Source organism: Lynx canadensis, chromosome D4, assembly GCF_007474595.2.
Source record: "Lynx canadensis isolate LIC74 chromosome D4, mLynCan4.pri.v2, whole genome shotgun sequence".
NCBI lineage: Eukaryota > Metazoa > Chordata > Mammalia > Carnivora > Felidae > Lynx > Lynx canadensis.
In genome coordinates this window covers 55,351,762-55,373,032 of record NC_044315.2, presented here as the reverse complement: position 1 = coordinate 55,373,032, position 21,271 = coordinate 55,351,762, and the positions used below count along the sequence as shown (strand labels likewise).

The 21,271-nt window shown below is 43.1% G+C and overlaps 1 protein-coding gene across 3 annotated transcripts in view; it reads right to left on the bottom strand.

Annotated features, from left to right (window-relative positions):
- The window catches only part of NFX1 (nuclear transcription factor, X-box binding 1), a 74,096-nt gene extending 60,744 nt beyond the window's left edge, over positions 1–13,352 (bottom strand). For 2 of the 3 annotated variants that reach the window (XR_004344326.1, XM_030293069.2), the window contains exons 1-2: positions 13,176–13,352; positions 7,385–8,386 (exon numbers count right to left, since the gene is read on the bottom strand). Coding sequence is in view for 2 of the 3 variants with exons in the window: in XM_030293069.2 (XP_030148929.1) it covers positions 7,385–8,386; positions 13,176–13,200 (1,027 nt within the window). In the remaining variant the exon portion in view is untranslated. The remainder of the gene's footprint in view (positions 1–7,384; positions 8,387–13,175) is intronic. The other variant, XM_030293070.2, reaches the window with a different exon arrangement.
- Between the last annotated feature and the right edge of the window lie 7,919 nt (positions 13,353–21,271).

Here is a 21,271-nt window from a genome sequence, read left to right as displayed (position 1 = left end):
CAGGGTCGTGGGATTGAGCCCCACATCTTGGCTCCACACTGATCATGGAGCTTGCTTGAGATATTCTCTCTCTCTCTCTCTCCCCCTCCCTCCACCCCTCTCCCCCACTCACCCCTCTCAAAAGAAAGACAGAAAGACAGAAAGACAGAAAGAAAGAAAGAAAAGGAAAATAGAACAAAAGTTTAAAACTGATTAAAAACTTGTATGAGTGAATGAAAAGAAAAAAAAACATAGCAAAAGATCTTCAGACTAAAGGTGAGTTACCTACTAAAGCAACTTTATTAAGTTACCTCATTAAATGTGAGGCAGCTGTTTTTAAAACTCTCATACAATATAAGCATGGTCAACATGTTCAAGGTGGTTTTGCTGAGTCTGAAGCGTATGTCAGATACCATGTTTATTTATGTGAGTCTGAAGCTTGTGGCAGAGCTTAGGATCTGGAGGTAAGAGTTTAGAAGCCAGCACAGCACAGAGGCAGTGGTTGAGAGAGCAGTTATCGTCTCCCAATGAGACATTATCAAGTAAGAAGAACAGAGGGCTGAGACAAAGTCCTAGGAAATGCCAACATTTAAGAAAGAGGTGGAGGAAGAGAAACTTGAAGGACACACGCAGGAACAGCCAAGAACAAGGAGGACCAGAAGTGTGTGGTATCAAAAAAGTAACACTTCAACAAAGACTCCTTCACATCAAACTCAAACGGAAGCCCAGGATAATGAGGACTGAAATACATCTGTCTGCTGGCTGTGGCAAATAGGAAGGCATTAATGACCCTACCAGTAGCTCTCTGAGTCAGTGGTGATGATGGCAGAGGACTGAGAAGTGAATCAAAACAGGGAAAAGGAAACAGGGTTGGTGACTCTTTTTTTTTTTTTTTTAATTTTTTAAATGTTTTTATTTATTTCTGAGACAGAGAGAGACAGAGCATGAGCAGGGGAGGGGCAGAGAGAGGGGGAGACACAGAATCCAAAGCAGGCTCCAGGCTCTGAGCCGTCAGCACAGAGCCTGACGCGGGGCTCCAACTCACGGAGCGTGAGATCATGACCTGAGCTGAAGTCGGACGCTTAAACGACTGAGCCACCCAGGCGCCCCAGAGTGGTGACTCTTGATTAGACTGTAATGGAAGGAAAGGAAACACTACCAGGAGGCCACATGACGGGAGTTTTTCTTTTAGAGCATAGGACAGTCTTAAGAAGAGCTTTAGGCTGAGAACTTGCAATAGCAGACGTGAAAGGCTGATGGAAGGAAACAAAGGAGAGTTCAAAATGAAAGAAAAGAATAGGCAGATTTCTCTGAGTTTGCCTAAAGGGAGCAAAAAGTTGAGAAAATTATGCCTGATGATCTCACAGGAGGCAAGGAGGTCCACTGAGACTGAGGTAGATGAATGGCAGGAAGATCTGAACAAGACTGGAAAAGATTTGGGAGTACTCTTAGATGAAAATGGGAAGGACAGCTGACCAAGGTCATATAAGGGGAAAATAGGCAGTATGGAAAGTCAACTGAAGTTGGAGAAATCACTAAACAAAAATATTTACTGAGAACCTACTATGTGCCAGGCATTGTTTAAACACTAAGGATATACAGTGAACAAAACAGACAAAACTTTTCTGCTCTCAGGAAGTTATTATCTAGTAGGGGAATATGATAAACAATGAAAAAGAAGTAGCATCATCAAACAGTGGGAAGTACTTTGGAGAAAAATAAACCAGTAAGGGATGGGGAATGCTAGTAGTGGGGGGAATATTATAGATCTAAACAGGATGATCAGGAAGACTTCCCTGAGAAGGTGAGAGAATCTTCCACAGCACCAAATCTGTACTACTGTATGATTTCCTGGAACAGCATCCTGTTATCCAGATGGAGCAGAAAAGGTAGACTGCAGCATCAATCCAGGGTGGGGATTCTGCCAAATGGCTTCTCAGAAGGATAATACTTCAAAAGTACAATAAGGCCCAGCCTGAAGAGGGAATAAAGAAGGATAGATGGCTGACAATACAGTTAGTGGGTGTAAGAGACTGAGAGAACCAGAAGGACAGGAGGTTATGGTCAGAAAGTAGTAGCGGGTGTAGAAGTATAATGAAGGCAAAGGTCACTGTGGTTGAGAAGATCAAAGAATATGAGGATGGTATAATCCATATGATCACTATAGTCACCCAAACAGCAGGATTTATAGTAAATCAGTAGTTCTCCAATCAGAGTTACCAGGAGGCTTGTTAAAAAATAAGATTGCTGGGCCCTATTCCTAGAACTTCTGTTTGGTAAGTCTGAGGTGAGGCACAGGAATATGCTTTTCTAACAAGCTCCGTGGCGTTGCTGAGGACTGCTGCTCTGCAACACTTTGAGAACCATTGGGCAAGAGGAAAGATATAGGCTGGAGGCATTAATAAATGAGGGCTGGGGCTGGGAGATTTGGAGGCTAATACATGACAACAATAAAGAGACAGGAAGGTGATGTAGCCAAAAGGTGATATAGCATTAAGTTCAAAGGAGCAGGGATTTTGATACAAAGGTAGAAAAATAATGGTTCACAAATGACACTGATGGAGGAGCACACTCCTCTCATCTTCCAGAAACTAAGGCAAGTGGGATAAGGAAAAACAGCAGGCACTGAAAGGCCGTAAGGAAACGTGGTGAACTTACAGAAGGCCACAGATTAATTAGGAAGTGGAGGAGAAACTTACTAAGGATACAGGGGATCTTGCTACCACAGAATGAGGGCTACAGACAGCCTGGAAGAATAGAAGCAGTGCTAGTTTCTCTCAGTACAGAATGCGAGTTAGCAAAGACCACTTGCAAGCAGCCATAGAGACTTTAATCCTTTCTTTCCATTCCAATCAAGTTTTTATATCCACCACTCCACCAAAACTGTCTTAGCAAGACCAATAACTCTCAGTGCCAAATCCACCAGTCAATATGCAGTTGTCATCTTTCTGGACCCATCAGTAGCATTTGGCACAACTGATCACTCCCTCCTTGAATTTCATTTTTAGTTTGGCATTTAAAACATGGTTCACTTCCTAGTTCAATTGCTACTTATTCTCTGTCTCCTTTGCTGGGTCCTTACCTTCCAACCTTTAAACACTGAGTTACAGGAAGGCTCCATCCTCAAACTTTTCTTCTCTAACTACACTCACATCTTAGGTGACCTCCTTTAGTCTGTTAGAGGACTCCATGCTGAAAGTTCCGAAGTTTACGTTTCCAGTCCAGATCTCTTCTCGAATTCTTAACTCCCTACTTAACCAAATTATCTATCTTTCCTGAACGAGGAGTGGACAAAACATATCCAAACTTTTCCAACAAGGAAGACCAAGAAAACTTTTCCAACAAGAAGACTAAGACTAAAAGGAGACTAAGGAGACATGATGACTAAATGCAACGTGGTATCCTGGACTGGATCCTGGAACAAAATAAGGATGTTAGTGGAAAAAAATTGTGAAATCCAAATAAAGTCTACAGTTTAGTTTATACTACTGTACCAGTGTTAATTTCCTAGTTTTGACAAAGGACCAGAGTTGGTTATGTAAGATATTAACATTAGACAAAGCTTTGAAAGATATATGGGTATTCTCTGTACCATTTTGCAACTTTTCTATAAATCTAAAATTATCTCAAACTAAAAAGTTTTGAAAACAGGGGCGCCTGGGTGGCGCAGTCGGTTAAGCGTCCGACTTCAGCCAGGTCACGATCTCGCGGTCCGTGAGTTCGAGCCCCGCGTCGGGCTCTGGGCTGATGGCTCAGAGCCTGGAGCCTGTTTCCGGTTCTGTGTCTCCCTCTCTCTCTGCCCCTCCCCCATTCATCCTCTGTCTCTCTCTGTCCCAAAAATAAATAAACGTTAAAAAGTTTTGAAAACAAACACCCTTTCCTCTCCCAGGCTCACACTCCAGTACATGGCAATTCTATTCGTTTTTGTTTTTTTTTTTTTTTAAGATTTTATTTTTTAAGTAATCTCTATACCCAAGGTGGGGCTAAAGCCTACAACCCAGAGATCAAGAGTGACTTACTCCACTGAATGAGCCAGTCAAGTGCCCTGGCAATTCTATTCTTTTATGTGATTCAGACACAAAAGTGTTGGCTTCATCTTTGACTCCTCTCATTCTCTTGGAGCAAACATCTAGTCTATCTGCAAATCCTGTCAGTTTTATCTTCCAAATACATCCAAAGTCTAACACTCTTACCTTTACCAACACTACCACCCTAGTCCAAGTCTCCATCATCAACTACGTCAATTGCTCCAACAACTCCTAACTTATCCCCTTGCTTCCTTACAGACAATTCTCCACACAGCTGCTAGGAAGATCATGTCATCCCTTTTCCCAAAACCTTCCAGCTGCTTCTGATCTTCTTAATCAGAACCACATCCAAGGGCCTCACATGATCCAGCCCCTGTGATTTCTCTGACCTCCTCTGCTGCCTGCTTCTCTGTTGTTCACACCCTAATCTAAACTTGCTTCTTCCTCTGCTGGGTACACTTTACAGAAAGCCACATGGTGTACTTGTCTCATCAAACAGACCAACATATCTAAACTAGCGCCCCCCTTTACTCTGTCCTCTTAAACTGCTTTATATTTCCTTTTTAGCACTTACCCACAACCCGACATACTAAATATTGGTTTAAGTGCTCTCTGCCTGCCTTCCCTACCAGAATGTAAATCTCACTAGCAGTGTATTCCCAGTACCTAGAACAGTGCTTGGTACATAGTATTTATTCTATAAATATGAATAAAGTGTTCTCAAGAATATGTGGGGATGTGAGGCCAAGAGAGATTTGTTAGGCAAAACGCTAAGATGGCCTCTAAGATTCCCACATGCATACAGGTGTGCATGCCCTATATAATCTCCTCCCCTTGAGTCTCAGTGGGCCTTATATAATCAGGTGAACCCTTTAAAAAGAGTCTAGGGATCAGAGAAAGAAGTCAGAGAGATTTGAAGAATCTCTAGCAGATGTTTTCCTATAGACCTCGAAGAAGATAAGTGCCATGTTGTGTAGAGGGCAATGTGGTAGGGAATTGCAGGTGACCTCTAAGAGCTGAGAGTGACCCTCAGCCAATAGTCAGCAAGAATAGGGGACCTCACCCTACACCCATAAAGAACTAAATCCTACCAACAACCAGTGAGCATGAAAGACCCCATGCCTCAGATGAGGTTTCTCCCTGGCCACATTTTAGACCTGTGAGGCTCTGAGTAGAGAACTAGGCTAACAGATACACAAACTCCCGACCCAAAGAAACTGTGACATAATAAATTTGTGTTATCTCAAGCCACTACATTTTTGTGATAATTTGTAATGAAGCAAAAGGAAACTATTAACCAGCCTTAAGAATTCAAAGACAACTCTAGTATAATGCTACCTTTGTTCATACACAAGTTGAGGTCCCAAGAGGAAGGACTGCCTAGGGGAGCAAAAGAGAACTAGAAGTACTATAAGCCAGGGTAAAAACAGTCCTGGGTAGGTGGTGACTTCATGTGTTGGGCTGGGCTACGTACATTAAACTGGAGGGAGACCAAATGGTAAAGGTCCACAAGGACAGCTACAAGAACGAAACTGTTTAGCCTGTACGAAATATATACACACTCAAGGCAAAATGAGAGGTGTCTTCAAATACTGCAAAAAAGCTGATTTGCAATGAGGAGGTGGGAAACTGGTGAGAGAGACTGGTTGCTGTGTTGCTTCAGAGGACAGAACCTGAACCAGGGGATAGAAAGTATTTACTGGAAAGAAGTTTTTAGTTCAAAATAAAGAAGAACCTTCCAACAGAGTGGAATACCTATTATGTTCTAAGAGCTATGTTAAGCAATAGGGATATAAAAAACAATCTTTGCTTTCAGGAAGCTTACAGATTAGTGGTGGGCATCGACATATAAACAATGATGGCTTCCAGTGCTAACTGCTATAACGGAAACGTGTACGTTTAAGGGAAAGACATCGTAGGGCTATTGAAGATTAATGCCATCTGTGGAAGTAAGAAAGGTTTCCTGGACATGTGGCTAAACTCGCTATTAAAAAATGAGTAAGAGGAGCGCTGGGTGGCTTAGTCAGTTGAGCATCCGACTCTTGATTTCAGCTCAGGTCATGATCCCAGGGTCGTGGGATCAAGCACTGTGTCAGGCTTTGCACTGAGCATGAAGCCTGCCTGGGAGTCTCTCTTCCCCTCCTTTTGCACCCCCCTCCCTAATGTGTGCACTCTCTCACTCTCAAAAAAATAAATATTTTTCAAAAGAGCAATTTAAAAAGAGTAAGGATTCATTAGTGAATCAAATGGCAGACATTCTAGAAGAAGAGAGCCATATATACAACAGCAGGGAATGATGAAACAACATAGAGTACAGAGAATACAATGTGGTGGGGGGCCTGATGCAGCATAAGGTGGGGTGGCTGGGTAAGGAAGAAGCCAGAATCTGCATGTGGTGAAAACAAGTGAACAGAAATAAACAGGGGAGTGACACAGTTCAATATGTATTTTAGAAAGACCATTCTCTGATGCTGGTGTAAGAGATGGACTGAAAGAGAGAAAATGAAGATGGCAAGAATGGTTAGGACATTTTGCAGATGAGCAGACAAGAGACGATGCAGGCTAGAATAAGGAAAGGCAGTGGAGATGTTACCATCCCTTACCTGTGCTTTTATATTAAAAAAAAAATCTTGTAACCAAACATCTATAAGACCCACATCTGCATTTTAAAAATCCCTTACTAAAATTCTTTATTAAGAAAAAAAGTTCCAGGGTGCCTGGGTGGCTCAGTTGGTTAAGCGTCTGACTTCGGCTCAGGTCATGATCTCACGGTCCGTGGGTTCGAGCCCCGCGTCGGGCTCTGTGCTGACAGCTCAGAGCCTGGAGCCTGTTTCGGATTCTGTGTCTCCCTCTTTCTCTGACCCTCCCCTGTTCATGCTCTCTCTCTGTCTCAAAAATAAATAAATGTTAAAAAAAAAAAAAGAAAAAAGAAAAAAAAGAAAAAAGTTCCATATCTGTATTTGCTTATAATATAGAAAAACTAAGTAAGTGGTTACTTACTGGGGAGGGGAGCAAGTGGTGGTAAGACCCAGGCAGGCAGATGATGAACAAAGATAGAAAGCGATGTTTCATTTCATACCTTTTTTTTTTTTAAGTTTATTTTGAGAGCGTGGGGGACGGGGGCAGAGAGAGAGATGGGGGTAGAGAGAGAATCCCAAACAGGCTCTGCACTGTTAGTTTGGAGTCCAACGCAAGGCTCAAACTCACAAACTGAGATCATGACCTGAGCCGAAATCAAGAGTCAGACACTTTGACTGAGCTACCCTGGCATCCCTCACTGTATACCTTTTAATATTTTCTAGCTCCTAAATTGCATGAATTTATTATCTATCAAAACAAAACAAGACAAAACATTTCCACTATCTAGGTAGATTTACCTGTGTGCGTTTCCACATTCTTTAGCACGTGGTTCTGTTTGCCTCGGGGGAAAGATGCTACTTGAGGATCCTGCCTCCTTACAGCACATTTCTCTGGGTCAATTCTTCTGGAAGACTTGTTGACAACTGCCAAATTCCCATCGTCACAGGCAGATTTTGCTGGCCTTTCATTAAGATTATCCTTTGGAATGGGTGCCATGTTGTTTCTGGGTCCGGCATTTGTATGTCGTTGGCCCTCTTGTTTTAGTGGATTCCTACCTGGTCGTGGCCTAGCCCCCTCCACTTCCCAGGGAGGCCTTTTCTGTGGGTATCTTCTTTGCTCACTGCGTCTGGCCCCATACCCATCCGATACTCCTTTCCTAAAGGATGTGTCCAAAGAGTCAGAGTGGATAACCCCCACAGGTTTGGTATTTTCAGGTCCAGCATCCTCAGATTTTGTAGTCATTCTGTTACCCCACTCACATTTGAGTTTTCCCTTGACTTTTGGTCCTCTACCATAGCTGTATATAAATTGGGCTGCTTTTTTGGGTTTTGCTCCTCTGGGATCTGCACCAACAATTTCCTTCTCACTCTCAGAAGGGCTGTGCTCTCTGGGGTTTGTCCCACTCTCTGGCCTGGCCACATTTTCTAAGCTAGCTGCATCTGAGGACTGGTCAGTGAGATTCTGTACTTTCTTGACCTTGGTATGTTGCTTTTCACTCCTCAATTTCTGCCAAGGTTGATTCTGAAGGCCATGGCTCTTGAGTAATTTGTTAGAAGTAGAGGACTGGAAAGAAGTTTGTTGACTCTTAGGTTTGCTTCCCAAAAGATAACTGTGCTGATGAATACCAGAGATGTCATCATAAGAGACTTGCCTGGAAAGGTGACAAGGAGGTGGTGAACTGTAATTTCTTCTACCAATCCTATTAGAATCTAGTCTCCTTTGACTCCCACAATTTAGACCAGAATTTTTTCTCTCCTGAGGAATGAACTCAGCAGCATCCGTATTGAATTTAAAAGTACCTAGGACATAAAAAAATAGACACGCCAGTAAAGAAATTGTCACCCATGAAACCCACAAGTCCCTAGGCCATATCTAAAAGTTATTTTCCTAAGGACTATATAAAACAGGCCCTTATTAAGGCCTACTTTTCCTGTGAATGTGATAGGTTCAAGGTGCTTGTGGAAGACTGACCATTCCACGTCCAGTAGCTTCACCAATAGCCACTGCTAAGAATTGCTAAGTAAACGGGGCACGTGGGTGGCTCAGTCAGCTAAGCCTCTGACTTTGGCTCAGGTCATGATCTCGTGGTTCGTGGGTTTGAGCCCCACGTTGGGCTCTGTGCTGACAGCTTGGAGCCTGGAGCCTGCTTCGGATTCTGTGTCTCCCTCTCTCTCTGCCCCTTCCCTGCTCATGCTCTCTTTCTCTCTCAAAAATATGTAAACATTAAAAAAAAAAAAAAAAACCTGCTAAGTAAAACCGCTCATCTGAGTGATCAGGCATTATTATTATTATTATTTTTTGAGAGAGAAGGAAAGAGCAAGAGCAAGAGAGAGAGAGCAGGAACAAGCAGGGGAGGGGCAGAGGGAGAGAGAGAATCTTAAGCAGATCCCACAGATATGGGGTTCGATCTCACAACTGAGATCATGACTGAAATCAAAAGTCAGATGCTTAACTGAATGAGCCACCCAGGCATCCCTAGTATTATTATTTTTATTGCTATTATTATTATTTTTAATGTAAGTTCTCTGCTTTATGTGGAGCTTGAACTCACAACCCCAAGATCAAGAGTTGCATGCTGAGCCAACTGAGCCAGTCAGGCACCCCGATAGGCATGATTTATACCTGCATTTGTTTTATAAAAAATTTCAGGTCAGCATACAGTTCAGGGGTGAGAATCAAACAGCAGGTTCCATGTGGTCTTTCAAAACTCTAAGATAGCACTGTATAATATCAAGCAAACAGGCTTTGGAGTCAGACAAAATCAGTTTGAAGTCTGGTCCTCCAACTGATGGTATGAGCTTAGGGATACTGCTTTTAGCCTTCATTTCCTCACCCATGACGAAAGATGACAATCCTATTTCAAAGGGTTATTGTGAAATTTAATCAAAATTTCATATTGATAGTACTTAACACAGTGAGTACATTAGTTCCCACCTGTTCCCTCCAGGAATGTATTTTAGGTTTTCCATACATAACCTTTATGATATGGTCCAGAATCTGAGTCTCAAAAATTAAGCATATGCCTCTTCAACCCACTCATTTTTTTCCCTCAAGATGCTTCTTTGTCCCTGAAGCCCAAAGACTAAATGATTTGCCTAAAGATACAAAACTGGTTAGTAGAAAAGCCAGAATGAGGGGTGCCTGGGTGGCTTAGTTGGTTGAGCATCCGACATCAGCTCAGGTCATGATCTCACGGTTTGTGGGTTCAAGCCCTGCATTGGGCTCTGTGCTGACTGCTCAGAGCCTGGAGCCTGCTTCATATTCTGTGTCTCCCTCTCTCTCTGCCCCTCCCCTGCTCACACTCTGTCTCTCTCTCAAAAATAAACATTAAAAAAAATTAAAAAGCCAGAATGATGTGTAGCATATAGATCATACAGCTGACCCTTGAACAACACAGTTTTGAACTACAGAAGTCCACTTATACATGAATTGTTTACAGTACAGTACTGTAGATGTATTTTCTCCTCATTTTTTTCATAACATTTTCTTTACTTTATTGCAAGAGTATGTAAGTATATAATATATATATCATGTAAAATCTGTGTTGATCAAATGTTTATGTCATTGGTAAGGTTTCTGGTCAACAGTAGCCTGATAGTAGTTAAGTTTCCGGGGAGTCATAAGTTATATGTGGATTTTCCACTGCGCAGGGGGGTTGCCATCCCTAACCCCCACATAGTTCAAGGGTCAACTGTACTATGAATCAACAAAGCCTGGAAGACATGTGTTTATGTACTTGCCCATCACTTATGTCTGTATGCAAGTAACTTAATCCTAATTTTTTTTTATAAGGAATGGAGACAGTAATAATCCCTACATCCAAGAGTTGCTATGAAGAATAAAGCAAGTGGGGCGCCTGGGTGGCGCAGTCGCTTAAGCGTCCGACTTCAGCCAGGTCACGATCTCGCGGTCCGTGAGTTCGAGCCCCGCGTGGGGCTCTGGGCTGATGGCTCAGAGCCTGGAGCCTGTTTCCGATTCTGTGTCTCCCTCTCTCTCTGCCCCTCCCCCGTTCGTGCTCTGTCTCTCTCTGTCCCAAAAATAAATAAACATTGAAAAAAAATTAAAAAAAAAAAAAAAGAATAAAGCAAGTTAGTAACATATATACAGTGGTTAAAATAGTGCTTTAGTGTTGCTGTTAGGGCTACCGAATATCTAAAATACACAGACCTGACCACAAATGGGTACAGTACTGAGCCTGTGGGTTTCAGGTTTAATAATAAACCCTAACATTTATTAGGTAATTAACATGCGCCAGGCACTATTCTAAGCACTTTGCATCTGTTGACTCATTTAATTCTTACATTTCTGATGAGAAAACTGAGACTGAAAAAGTTACTTGTCAAAGACCACAGACGTGTTCCAAAGCAGACTCAAGATTCCACCCCTGGCTATATGGCCCTAGAGACCACACTCTTACACTACACTGTCAGTTTGGGTAGTGGATACCATAGAATCACATACTCAAGAACTGAATGAGATCATAAAGGTCATAGCGTAACCTTTCACTCAATCCAGGATTTGTCCTGATGGCTTTCACACAGGCAATTCTGGGGGTGGGGTGGAAGGCCTTACAAAACAAAAAGGGGATTAGACAAATTCATAAGGTGGCGAAGGAGATGTTTCACAAACATAAGAGAAAACATAAAGGTAAGAATGGGAAGATTAGACCAAATGGGTGTTGTATAGTCCTCTCCTTCTTGAAGAAACAAAGTGGGAGAGGGGCAAAAGAAGCCAGTAAAGTTGTGCACAATAGCTTGGTAAAGGATGGGAGGAAGGTGTTCCATGTTAAGCTGTAAGGAGTTGATGCAACTACAGAGTCTAGATAGGGCAGCACCTGTTCATATACAGTATGTGTTCCATTAGACATGAGGTAGTAGGTAATGTCCTCAGAGAGACCCTTAAGAGACAGGAGGAAGGGGAAAAGGGCACATGAATCAGTAAACTGCACCCAAGACACAAAGAACTGAGACACTCCCCCTTTTTTTTCTTAGTATTTTAAGTAGCTAGAAGTTACTTGGTAAAGAGGATACAAGTGGTACCCTACATTCAAGATAACACAGCAGAATAGTTAAGTGTCCAGCAGATGAGTGGAGAAGAGTAAGGGGAAATCCAATAGATTATGAAGTCCAGAAACAAAGCAGACATTGGAGAGTCTGCCCATGGGCAGAAATATATCCCTGAACTGCTCTGCTATTTGAGGACAGAAGTGGGCAAGAGAACTAAACACTGAGTGGAGATGGGGGTGTGGGCTAGAGATGATGCTAAAATAAGAACATGGGATAGTTCTTTGGACTAGGGGACTTTGCCACAGTAGATGGGGAGGAGGTTGTAACCTGGGGCAGAATACAGGAGGCCAAAACTGTAACTCACAACAAATCCCACCCATTCTGGCCTCAAACACTGACAGGTGTAGAAATGGGCCAGAAGTGAGCCTGAGGATGGGAAGATCAATGGATTCAGTTGAGGATCTGGGGGGAAAAAAACGTGTGGGAGAATGACAAAACACCAGCCTAAAAAAGTTCCTATCCCCCAAGATGACTCAATACCTAAATCAGGACTAGGGTTTGGAAAACACATTTTTTTTTTTTTTTTTTTTTTTTTACTGAGACCCACAGTAACAAGTACATTTTGCCTGCCACCCAGTACACAAATACATATATATTCTTCCTAGTGCCCCAACATTGGTTAAGTGGCAGTGACTCACTCAAATCAGTGAGTCTTGAACTAAGACTACAAACCACATGCTACAAATTGCTGTCCTGTTTTTCATTAAGAGTGGGTCCTGAAATCAAACCATTGTAGTGGGTGTGACAAGTATTTTTTCAAATAAAACAGAAAATAGAGCATACTGCAGACAGCAAGGAAAAACATTACTTTCTGAAACTTTTGGTTCGCTTTTGTATTTACACGTGTGCACTGAGTCGCGATGTAAAGTTTGGATAACAAAGACCTAAAGTACACCTTGAAGGAAATGTAAATGGATGTTACATTTACAGCCAAATGAAGGTGTTTTACACACAGAGCTAACTCCAGGAGAAGCGAGCTAACAATTACGGAACAGGTACAGTACAGGGCGGGAGCCTTCACAGGAATTAACATATTCACTCCCAACTGATAGATGAGGAAACGGAGACTCAGTCACATTGCGAGTCTGTAGCAGTCCGAGATTGGAAACCACTGATGTCCGGGTCGAGCCCGCTCCGCTGCCCCAGGAAGCGCCAACCCGCTACGCATGGAGAGCCCGCCATCGTCACTGGCGGTGACTGGGCCGCCGCCCGCCTTCTGGAGATCAGGGCGGCCTCTGCCCCAGTAGGGCCGGGCTGAAGGCGGGACGCCCACATCGAATCGCTTGGCGCTGGGACAAACCCGCTCTCCCTGGAGACCCAGCTGCGGGGACTTCACAGCCCAGTGGTGAACGGGCGAGGTCTCGATACCCACGACGCGCGTGGCTTGGCCCTTCCGAGCCACTATCCCCAGCCCTAGTACGCGCCACTCTCGCGATATGAATGGCCGGGCCCCTAGGACTCGTCACTGACCCAATTTCCGCTCCCTGAGAGGGGCCCAGTCCCGCGCGGGCCGGGACAGTACCTGAGACAGGAGGCGCCTCCGCCATCCCGTGCCGCAACACCTAAAGCGAGCCCTGCAACCTAGAAAGGGCTGTCACCCGGTCACGTGCCCTCGGCTTCCGGCGCCGCAAGACTAGTCGCCTCTGCGCGCGCGGTGGACAGCCACCGAGGTTGCGCTGCCTGAGTGAACTGTGCGGTACGTCGGTGACGTCAGACACAAGCGCCAGGCGCCGGCCTACAGTCCTGGCTGTAGGTAGTAAAGCTCGCGCCGGGTGTGGGAGCGTGCAGGAATTTGCGTAGTCATTGTTTTTCTTTTTGAGATTAGCGGTGCTCTCTTGCTACCATGCTCTGTTGCCCTGGCACCCAACCAACTTCACATGGCCTGCTGGAGTCAACTCAGACGTCACCTTCTTACCTAGAGTAGTTCAGGTTTGAAGTTAAAAAACAAAACCCTGCTAAGTAGTCGCAGGGGAATGTGGGGGAAAATAACGTGCAAAACAAACGATAACAAGGCTAATATACAGAGAACTCTTACAAAGAAGTTAGATAACTTCTAAGCCAAAAAGCGATATAAAAACCATGTGTTAGGGGCGCCTGGGTGGCTCAGTCGGTTGAGCGGCCGACTTCGGCTCAGGTCATGATCTCGCGGTCCGTGAGTTCGAGCCCCGCGTCCGGCTCTGTGCTGACAGCTCGGAGCCTGGAGCCTGTTTCGGATTCTGTGTCTCCCTCTCTCTCTGCCCCTCCCCCGTTCATGCTCTGTCTCTGTCTCAAAAATAAATAAACGTTAAAAAAAATTAAAAAAAAACAAACAAACCATGTGTTAGAAATGGTAAAGGACTTGAACCGGCAGATGACAATAAAATAAGATGGATACTGAACATAAAGGGGAAAGTATGGAGGCGCTGATAATTTGTAAAGTAACAGCAGTAAAAAAAAATTTTTTTTTTTTAATGTTTATTTATTTTGGGGACAGAGAGAGACAGAGCATGAATGGGGGAGGGGCAGAGAGAGAGGGAGACACAGAATCGGAAGCAGGCTCCAGGCTCTGAGCCATCAGCCCAGAGCCTGACGCGGGGCTCGAACTCCCGGACCGCGAGATCGTGACCTGGCTGAAGTCGGACGCCCAACCGACTGCGCCACCCAGGCGCCCCAAAAAAATTTTTTTTAATGTTTATTTTTGAGAGAGAGACAGGGAGGGGCAGAGAGAGAGAGACAGACAGACAGAATCTGAAGCAGGCTTCAGGCTCTGAGCTATCAGCACAGAGCCAGTTGCGGGGCTCAAAACTCGTGACCTGAACCTAAGTTGGATGCTCGGATGCTCAACGGACTGAGACACTCAGGGGGTCCGAAAGTAACAGAATTTTAAATGAGCGTGTGGAGTTTGTTTTGTTGTTGCATTACTAACTAGAACATAACATTTAAGTGTGAAGCAGCTGCATTTGTAAAGAAAACATGAAATAGATTAATTCACATGTGGGTTTTTCTGTTTGCTTTTTTACACTTGATCTTAGCCAAAAGACAAGAAACGATTTTTAAATTTTATTTTAGAGAGTGTGCTAGTGGGGGAGAGAAACAGAGGGAGAGAGAGGATCTTACCAGCATGGAGCTGACCCGGGGCTGGATCCCATGACCCTGGAATCATGACCTGAGCTGAAATCAAGAGTGGGACCCTAAACCCACTGAGCTACCCAGGAGCCCCATTCACATGTTTTAATACGTCCTGTCTTAGGCATTGCTTTAAGTGCTGGAGGTAGATGGTGAAAAAGACGAACATGGTCCCCACCCTCATGAAGTGCATTATCTAGTAGAGGAAATTAAAAACTAAATAATTTATAAATTAATAACTTTTAGAATAATTTCAAATTATGTTAGCATTGTGAAAGAAATAGGCAGGGTAACAGTGATAGAGACTTAATGGGATCTGCTCCAGAAAAGGTGGCCAGGATCTTTGAGGAGAAAGAAAGATGAGAAGGAGCTAGCTAGCTAGCTACATGAGGATTCAGAGAGAAGGAATAGTATGTGCAGAGGGTATGAAGAAGGAAAGACCTTGAAGTGTTCAAGATGTTGAAGTATCTGCTGGAGAATAGTAAGCAAGAAGAGAGGCACAGTATGAAATTGATGAGTTAGGTAAGGAGATCACTCAGATCACCTGCAGGCCATGATAAAGGATTTTATTCCAAGTGCAGTAAGAAGTTATTGAAGGGTTCTAAGCAAAGAAGTGGTATCTGAGCTACACTTAGATTTCTCTTCCACCCAAGGAAACAGTGAATTGTGGGGGGAGAAAGCATAGAAGTGGGTAGATCAGTTACATTTTTGTATTACACTAATGCAGAAGATGATGGTGGCCTTGGACTAGAGTGACAGCAAATGAGATGGAGAGAAGAGGACAGATCTGAGGTATATTTGAAATATAACCAGTGTCCAGCTTCCAAACTTTTTCCATACCGACAGGTGTGATGTGATACCTTGTTGTAGTTTTAATTTGCACTTGATTACTAATGAATATGAACATTTCTTAATGATCTTTTTAGTTTCTTCTTTTTAAATTTATACCCGTTGGCCATTTTTCTTTCTTTCTTTCTTTTTTTGATTTTTGAGAGAGAGAGAGTGCAAGTGGGGGAGGAACAGAGAGAGGGAGACAGAAGAACCGAAGCAGGCTCCACGCTGGCAGCAGCTAGCCCGATTCAGGGCTTGAACTCACAAACCCTGAGATCATGACCTGAGCTGAAGTTGGATGCTTAACTGACTGACCCACCCAGGTGCCCCCATTGCCCATTTTACTATTGGGGTTGCTTTATTTTTCTTGCTGATGGTTTCTTATATATTGCAGATATCAATTCCTTATCATTTTTAGACATTTCAGTTGTTTTCTCTTCCATTGTCTACTAATTTTGTACTTTACTGAACATAAATCCTTAATTTTGACACCACATCAGCTCATCAAAGAAACAAACTATATTGTCACCTTTAGAAATTGCCTGATGTTGGTGGCTCAGTCGGTTAAGCGTCTGACTTTGGCTCAGGTTGTGATCTTGTGGTTTGTGAGTTCGAGCCCTGCGTCGGGCTCTGCTGACAGCTTGGAGCCTGGAGCCTGCTTCAGATTCTGTGTCTCCCTCTCTCGCTGCCCCTCCCCTGCTTGTGCTCTGTCTCTGTCTCTCAAAAATGAATAAATGTCAAAAAAAATTTTTAATTACCTGATGTTTCAGTCTGGGTCCAGTTCAGAGAGAAACCACGCAATCATTTGAACAGAGAAGGTCTTATTTATTTAAAGACTTATCAACTATAACAGAGGATTGGAGAAATAAGGAATTGACTAGTAAAGAAGTAAAAAACAAACAAACAAAAAAACCTCTAAAATAATAAAGGATTAGCAATATAAGGAACAGCCACTACCTCTATGGTTGAGATAGACTGCCCACTGAAGATCGCCTCAGAGCTGAGGTGCGGACCTTCTCAGAGAGGATGTGTCTGTGGCTCACTAGATGCCAAGGAAGCAGTGTGGTGCTACAATGACAGAAGCTGGTAGAAATCTACCATGTAGGATGCTAGGGAAAGTAAATCATGGGGAGATGTCTCAGAAAAGGCACTCTACTATAAACCACCTGAGGTGGTGCCAAGAGCAGTTTCTGGCTGTTGGCCACCATAAACTGAAAAGGCCAGGGGCTGAAGAAGCTCTGTACGTTGCAGGAGCCAAACACTGGAGAAGCTGCCTGTAGCACAGAAGCCTGCCTAACTCAAACTGTAGAAACAGGAAACAAAACCTTTTCCTCTTGCGATATCTCTCTGGTGCCCTCTACTGACAAATTTTAGTATCTGCCAGCTGATAAAGAATATATTTTTTAAATGTTTATTTATTTTTTAGAAAGCACAAGCGGGGGGTGGAGGCAGAGAGAGGGGGACAGAGGATCTGAAGCAGGTTCTGCGTTGAGAGCAATGAGCCCTATGCAGGGCTTGAACTCACGAACCACGAGATCATGACTTGAGCCAAAGTTGGATGCTCAACTGACTGAGCCACCTGGGCACCCCTTGGATAAATATTTAAAAGGGTCCACATCATTTCACAGAGCAAGCAAAAAGGATAAATTTGGAACTGAATAGCAATAATTCATAACTGGCATACTAGGGACAATTTTCATTATTTTCAAAACTTGTAAATGAAGTAAGCAAACAATTATCTTGCCCTCCCTATACAGACAGTATTTCATACAACATACCAAAATGTATGACAAACAATAAAAGTGGTATTCAGATGGAAATTTATAGCTATAACTACTTGCATTTAAGAAGTCCAGGGGCACCTGGGTGGCTCAGTTGGTTAAGTGTCTGACTCTTGGTTTTGGCTCAGGTCGTGATCTCACGGTTTGTGGGTTTGAGCCCCATGTAAGGTTTTGTGCTGACAGAGGGGATTCTGGGATCCTCTTGGGATTCTTGGGATTCTCTGCCCCTTTCCTGCTCTCTCACTCTCTCTCAAAATAAATAAACATTAAAAAACAAAGTCTAGACACTGGAATATTATTCGGTAGTGAAAAGAAATGAGCTGTCAAGCCATGAATAATACATGGAGGAAACAAATGCATATCACTAAGTGAAAGAAACCAATCTGAAAGGCTATATTCTGTATGATTCCAACTATACGACATTCTGGAAAATGCAAAACTGTGGAGACAGTTGCTAGGGCTTAGGGGACGGGAAAGAAAAATAGGCAGAGAACAGAGGCTTTTTAGGGCAGTGCAACTGTTTTCTATGATACAGTGGTGGATACATTGTCAAAACCCATAAAATGTACACCAAAAGTAAACTCTACTGTAACTATAGACCTTGGGTGATACTAATGTATCAATGTAGGTTCATGTATTGCAACAAATGTACCACTGTGGTGTGGAATGTCAATAATAGGGGAGGCTGTGCATGTGTGAGGTCACGGTATATGTGGGAATTCTCTGTACCTTCTTTTTTTTTTAAAAAAATTTTTTTTTTCAACGTTTATTTTATTTTTGGGACAGAGAGAGACAGAGCATGAACGGGGGAGGGGCAGAGAGAGAGGGAGACACAGAATGGGAAACAGGCTCCAGGCTCTGAGCCATCAGCCCAGAGCCCGACGCGGGGCTCGAACTCACAGACCGCAAGATCGTGACCTGGCTGAAGTCGGACGCTTAACCGACTGCGCCACCCAGGCGCCCCTCTCTGTACCTTCTTAATTCTGCTGTGAATCTAAACCTGCTCCAAAAAATAAAGTTTATTAATAAAAAGAGACAGACCTCAAATCAGTAGCCTAATCTTCTACCTTAAGAAACTAGAAAAAGAAAAGTAAACTAAACCAAAACAAGTAGAAGGAAACAATAAATGTTAGAGCAGAAATAAAATAAAAATAAGAAAATTAAAAAAATCCAAGAAAACAAAGTAATTCATCAAACAAAAAGAAAAAATTGTCTTTTAGCTTAGATTGACAAGAAAAAAGAAAGAAAAAAATTATTATAATTAGGAATCAAAGAGGGGGACATTACTATGAACTTTAAAGAAGTAAAAAGTGGGGTGCCTGGGTGGCTCAGTTGATTGAGCGTCTGACTTCGGCTCAGGTAATGATCTCACAGTTCATGGGTTCGAGCCCCACATCAGGGTCTCTGCTGCCAGCGCAGAGCCTGCTTCAGATCCTCTGGTCTCCTCTCTCTCTGCCCCTCCCCGTGTGCTCTCTCTCTCTCAAAAAAAATAATAATAATAATAATAATAAAAATAATAAACATTAAAGAAAAAATTCTCTCCCTCTCCCTCTGCTCCATCCCCCCCAAAAAAAGAAAGAAAAAGAATTATAAGGGAATACTATGAAAAGCTTTGTACTAAGAAATTAGATTACTAAAATGACATGGGAAAATTCCTAGAAATATACAAACTACCAAAATGGACTCAAGAAGAACAGAAAATCTGAATAGACCTATATAGCAAGTAAAGAGATTTAACTAGTAATAAGAAAGCTTCCAACAAAACCCAGGCCCAGATGGCTTCACTGGTGAATTCTACCGTACATTCAAAGAATTGACACCAATCCTTCACAAACTCTCCCCAAAAATAGACGAGGAGGGACTACTTCCCAACTTTTTCTCTGGATGAAAACTCTGCCTTAGGGCAATCAATGCCTATCTTCCCGTTGCAGAAATTGATGGCAACAGCCCAGACTGTCCATGAAAACAGACTGAGACTGATTAGGCATTCTAGGGCAGTGGTTCTTAGCTCTGGCTACATATAAGAACTACCTGGGGAGCTTTTAAAAATCCAAGTGCCCACACCATATTCAGATTCATTATATTAGAATCTATGGGGGGTAGGAAAATATAAAAGGAAAACTATAGTAATATGGATAATACAGGTTAAAGTGCCAAACTTTTACGTTCTTTCAAATTCTGTGTCTCCCTCTCTCTGTGCCCCTCCCCACTTGTGCTCTGTCTCTGAAAAATAAACATTAAAATACAAATCTGACCTACTTTTAACTCTACATGTTTCTCAAGTCCAACCCCTCCTCTCCTTTCCTCTTTCAACTCTGGATCTTTCCAATCTCCTTTGGAGATATCACTGGATCATTCCAATCTCCTTTGACCTTGCTAAACTTCCAGGGCTGATAGATTACAACCTAAGGATACCACCAGTACTCAATTCAGCTTCTAATGGTTAACAGGTGAGATACTGAACAGAGATATTGACTGGTGGCAGCTACTGGTGGAGTGATTATCAGAGGCTATGTTGTGCCTGGGACTTTGCCACAGGACTCATCTTCTCCATTTTCCTTAAATTCACTAAGATTGACATAGACCAAGACCTGGCTTTAGTTCTTTTCCCAGTACAGCAAGAATTAGCAGAATGACAAAAGTGTTAAGGAATCTTCAGGAAAAGGAAAACTGGTCAGAAGCAGAAAATCGACTTTGTGGTGCATGTGTGGGGAGTGGAAGCAATTATTATAGCATTTAACATTGAAAAGCGGGACAGAGCAAAGAGAGAGGCTGCAGAGAAATTTCTGGGATTCTTATTGGCAAGTGACAGGAACCCAACTCCAACTAGTTTAAGCAGATAAAGGGGTTTACTGGCAGAATTCTCAGTTCACAGAATTAAAGGAAGAGTTGCCGAGACTTGGAGCACTCTGGGAATCTCAAGGATCAGAGGTTTGGCTCAGTGCCATTAAGATTCTTTCATTCAGCCTCTCATCTTGGCTCCCCTCCAGCCTCAATATCTCAAGCTTCTCATACTGACAAAGAATTTAGGGGGTGGGGGAAGAAAGCATTTCCCCTAGTTTCCATTTAGTAAATTCAAGGGAAGAACTTCAACAGGCACAGCCTGGTCTCTAATTGGTATTTTTGCAATAATCACACAGTTATAATTGGGGAGGCAGTTCTGTAAAAAAAAAAAAAAAAAAAAAAAAAGAATGTTGTTCTGAAAGGACTAAGCAATAAACCATTATAGAGAGGCAAGGACCAAGTCACAGGCAGCTTTGTATGCCTTGCTGGAGGTGTCAGGGAACCATGAAAGACATTAAGTAGTGACTAGGTCAGATTTGTATTTTAATGTTGATTTATTTTTGAGAGAGAGAGACAGAGCACGGGGTGGGGGGCAGTGCAGAGAGAGAGAGGGAGACATAGAATCTGAATCAGGCTTCAGGCTCTGAGCTGTCAGCACAGAGCCTGACATGGAGCTCGAACTGGGGAACGGTGGGATCCTGACCTGAGCCGAAGTCAGTGCTTAACCGACTGAGCCACCCAGGCGCCCCGATTTGTATTTTATTTTATTTAAAAAAAATTTTTTTTTCAATGTTTATTTATTTTTGGGACAGAGACAGAGCATGAACGGGGGAGGGGCAGAGAGAGAGGGAGACACAGAATCGGAAACAGGTTCCAGGCTCTGAGCCATCAGCCCAGAGCCCGACGTGGGGCTCGAACTCACGGACCGCGAGATCGTGACCCGGCTGAAGTCGGACGCTTAACCGACTGTGCCACCCAGGCGCCCCCAGATTTGTATTTTAGAAAGAGAAGTATAGCTGTGATGAATGGACTCAAGGAAGCGAAACTGCACGAAGAGATAGCAAGTCATTCCAAAAGACTATGGGATGGATGTCTAGGTTAAGGAAAGTTGAAAGAG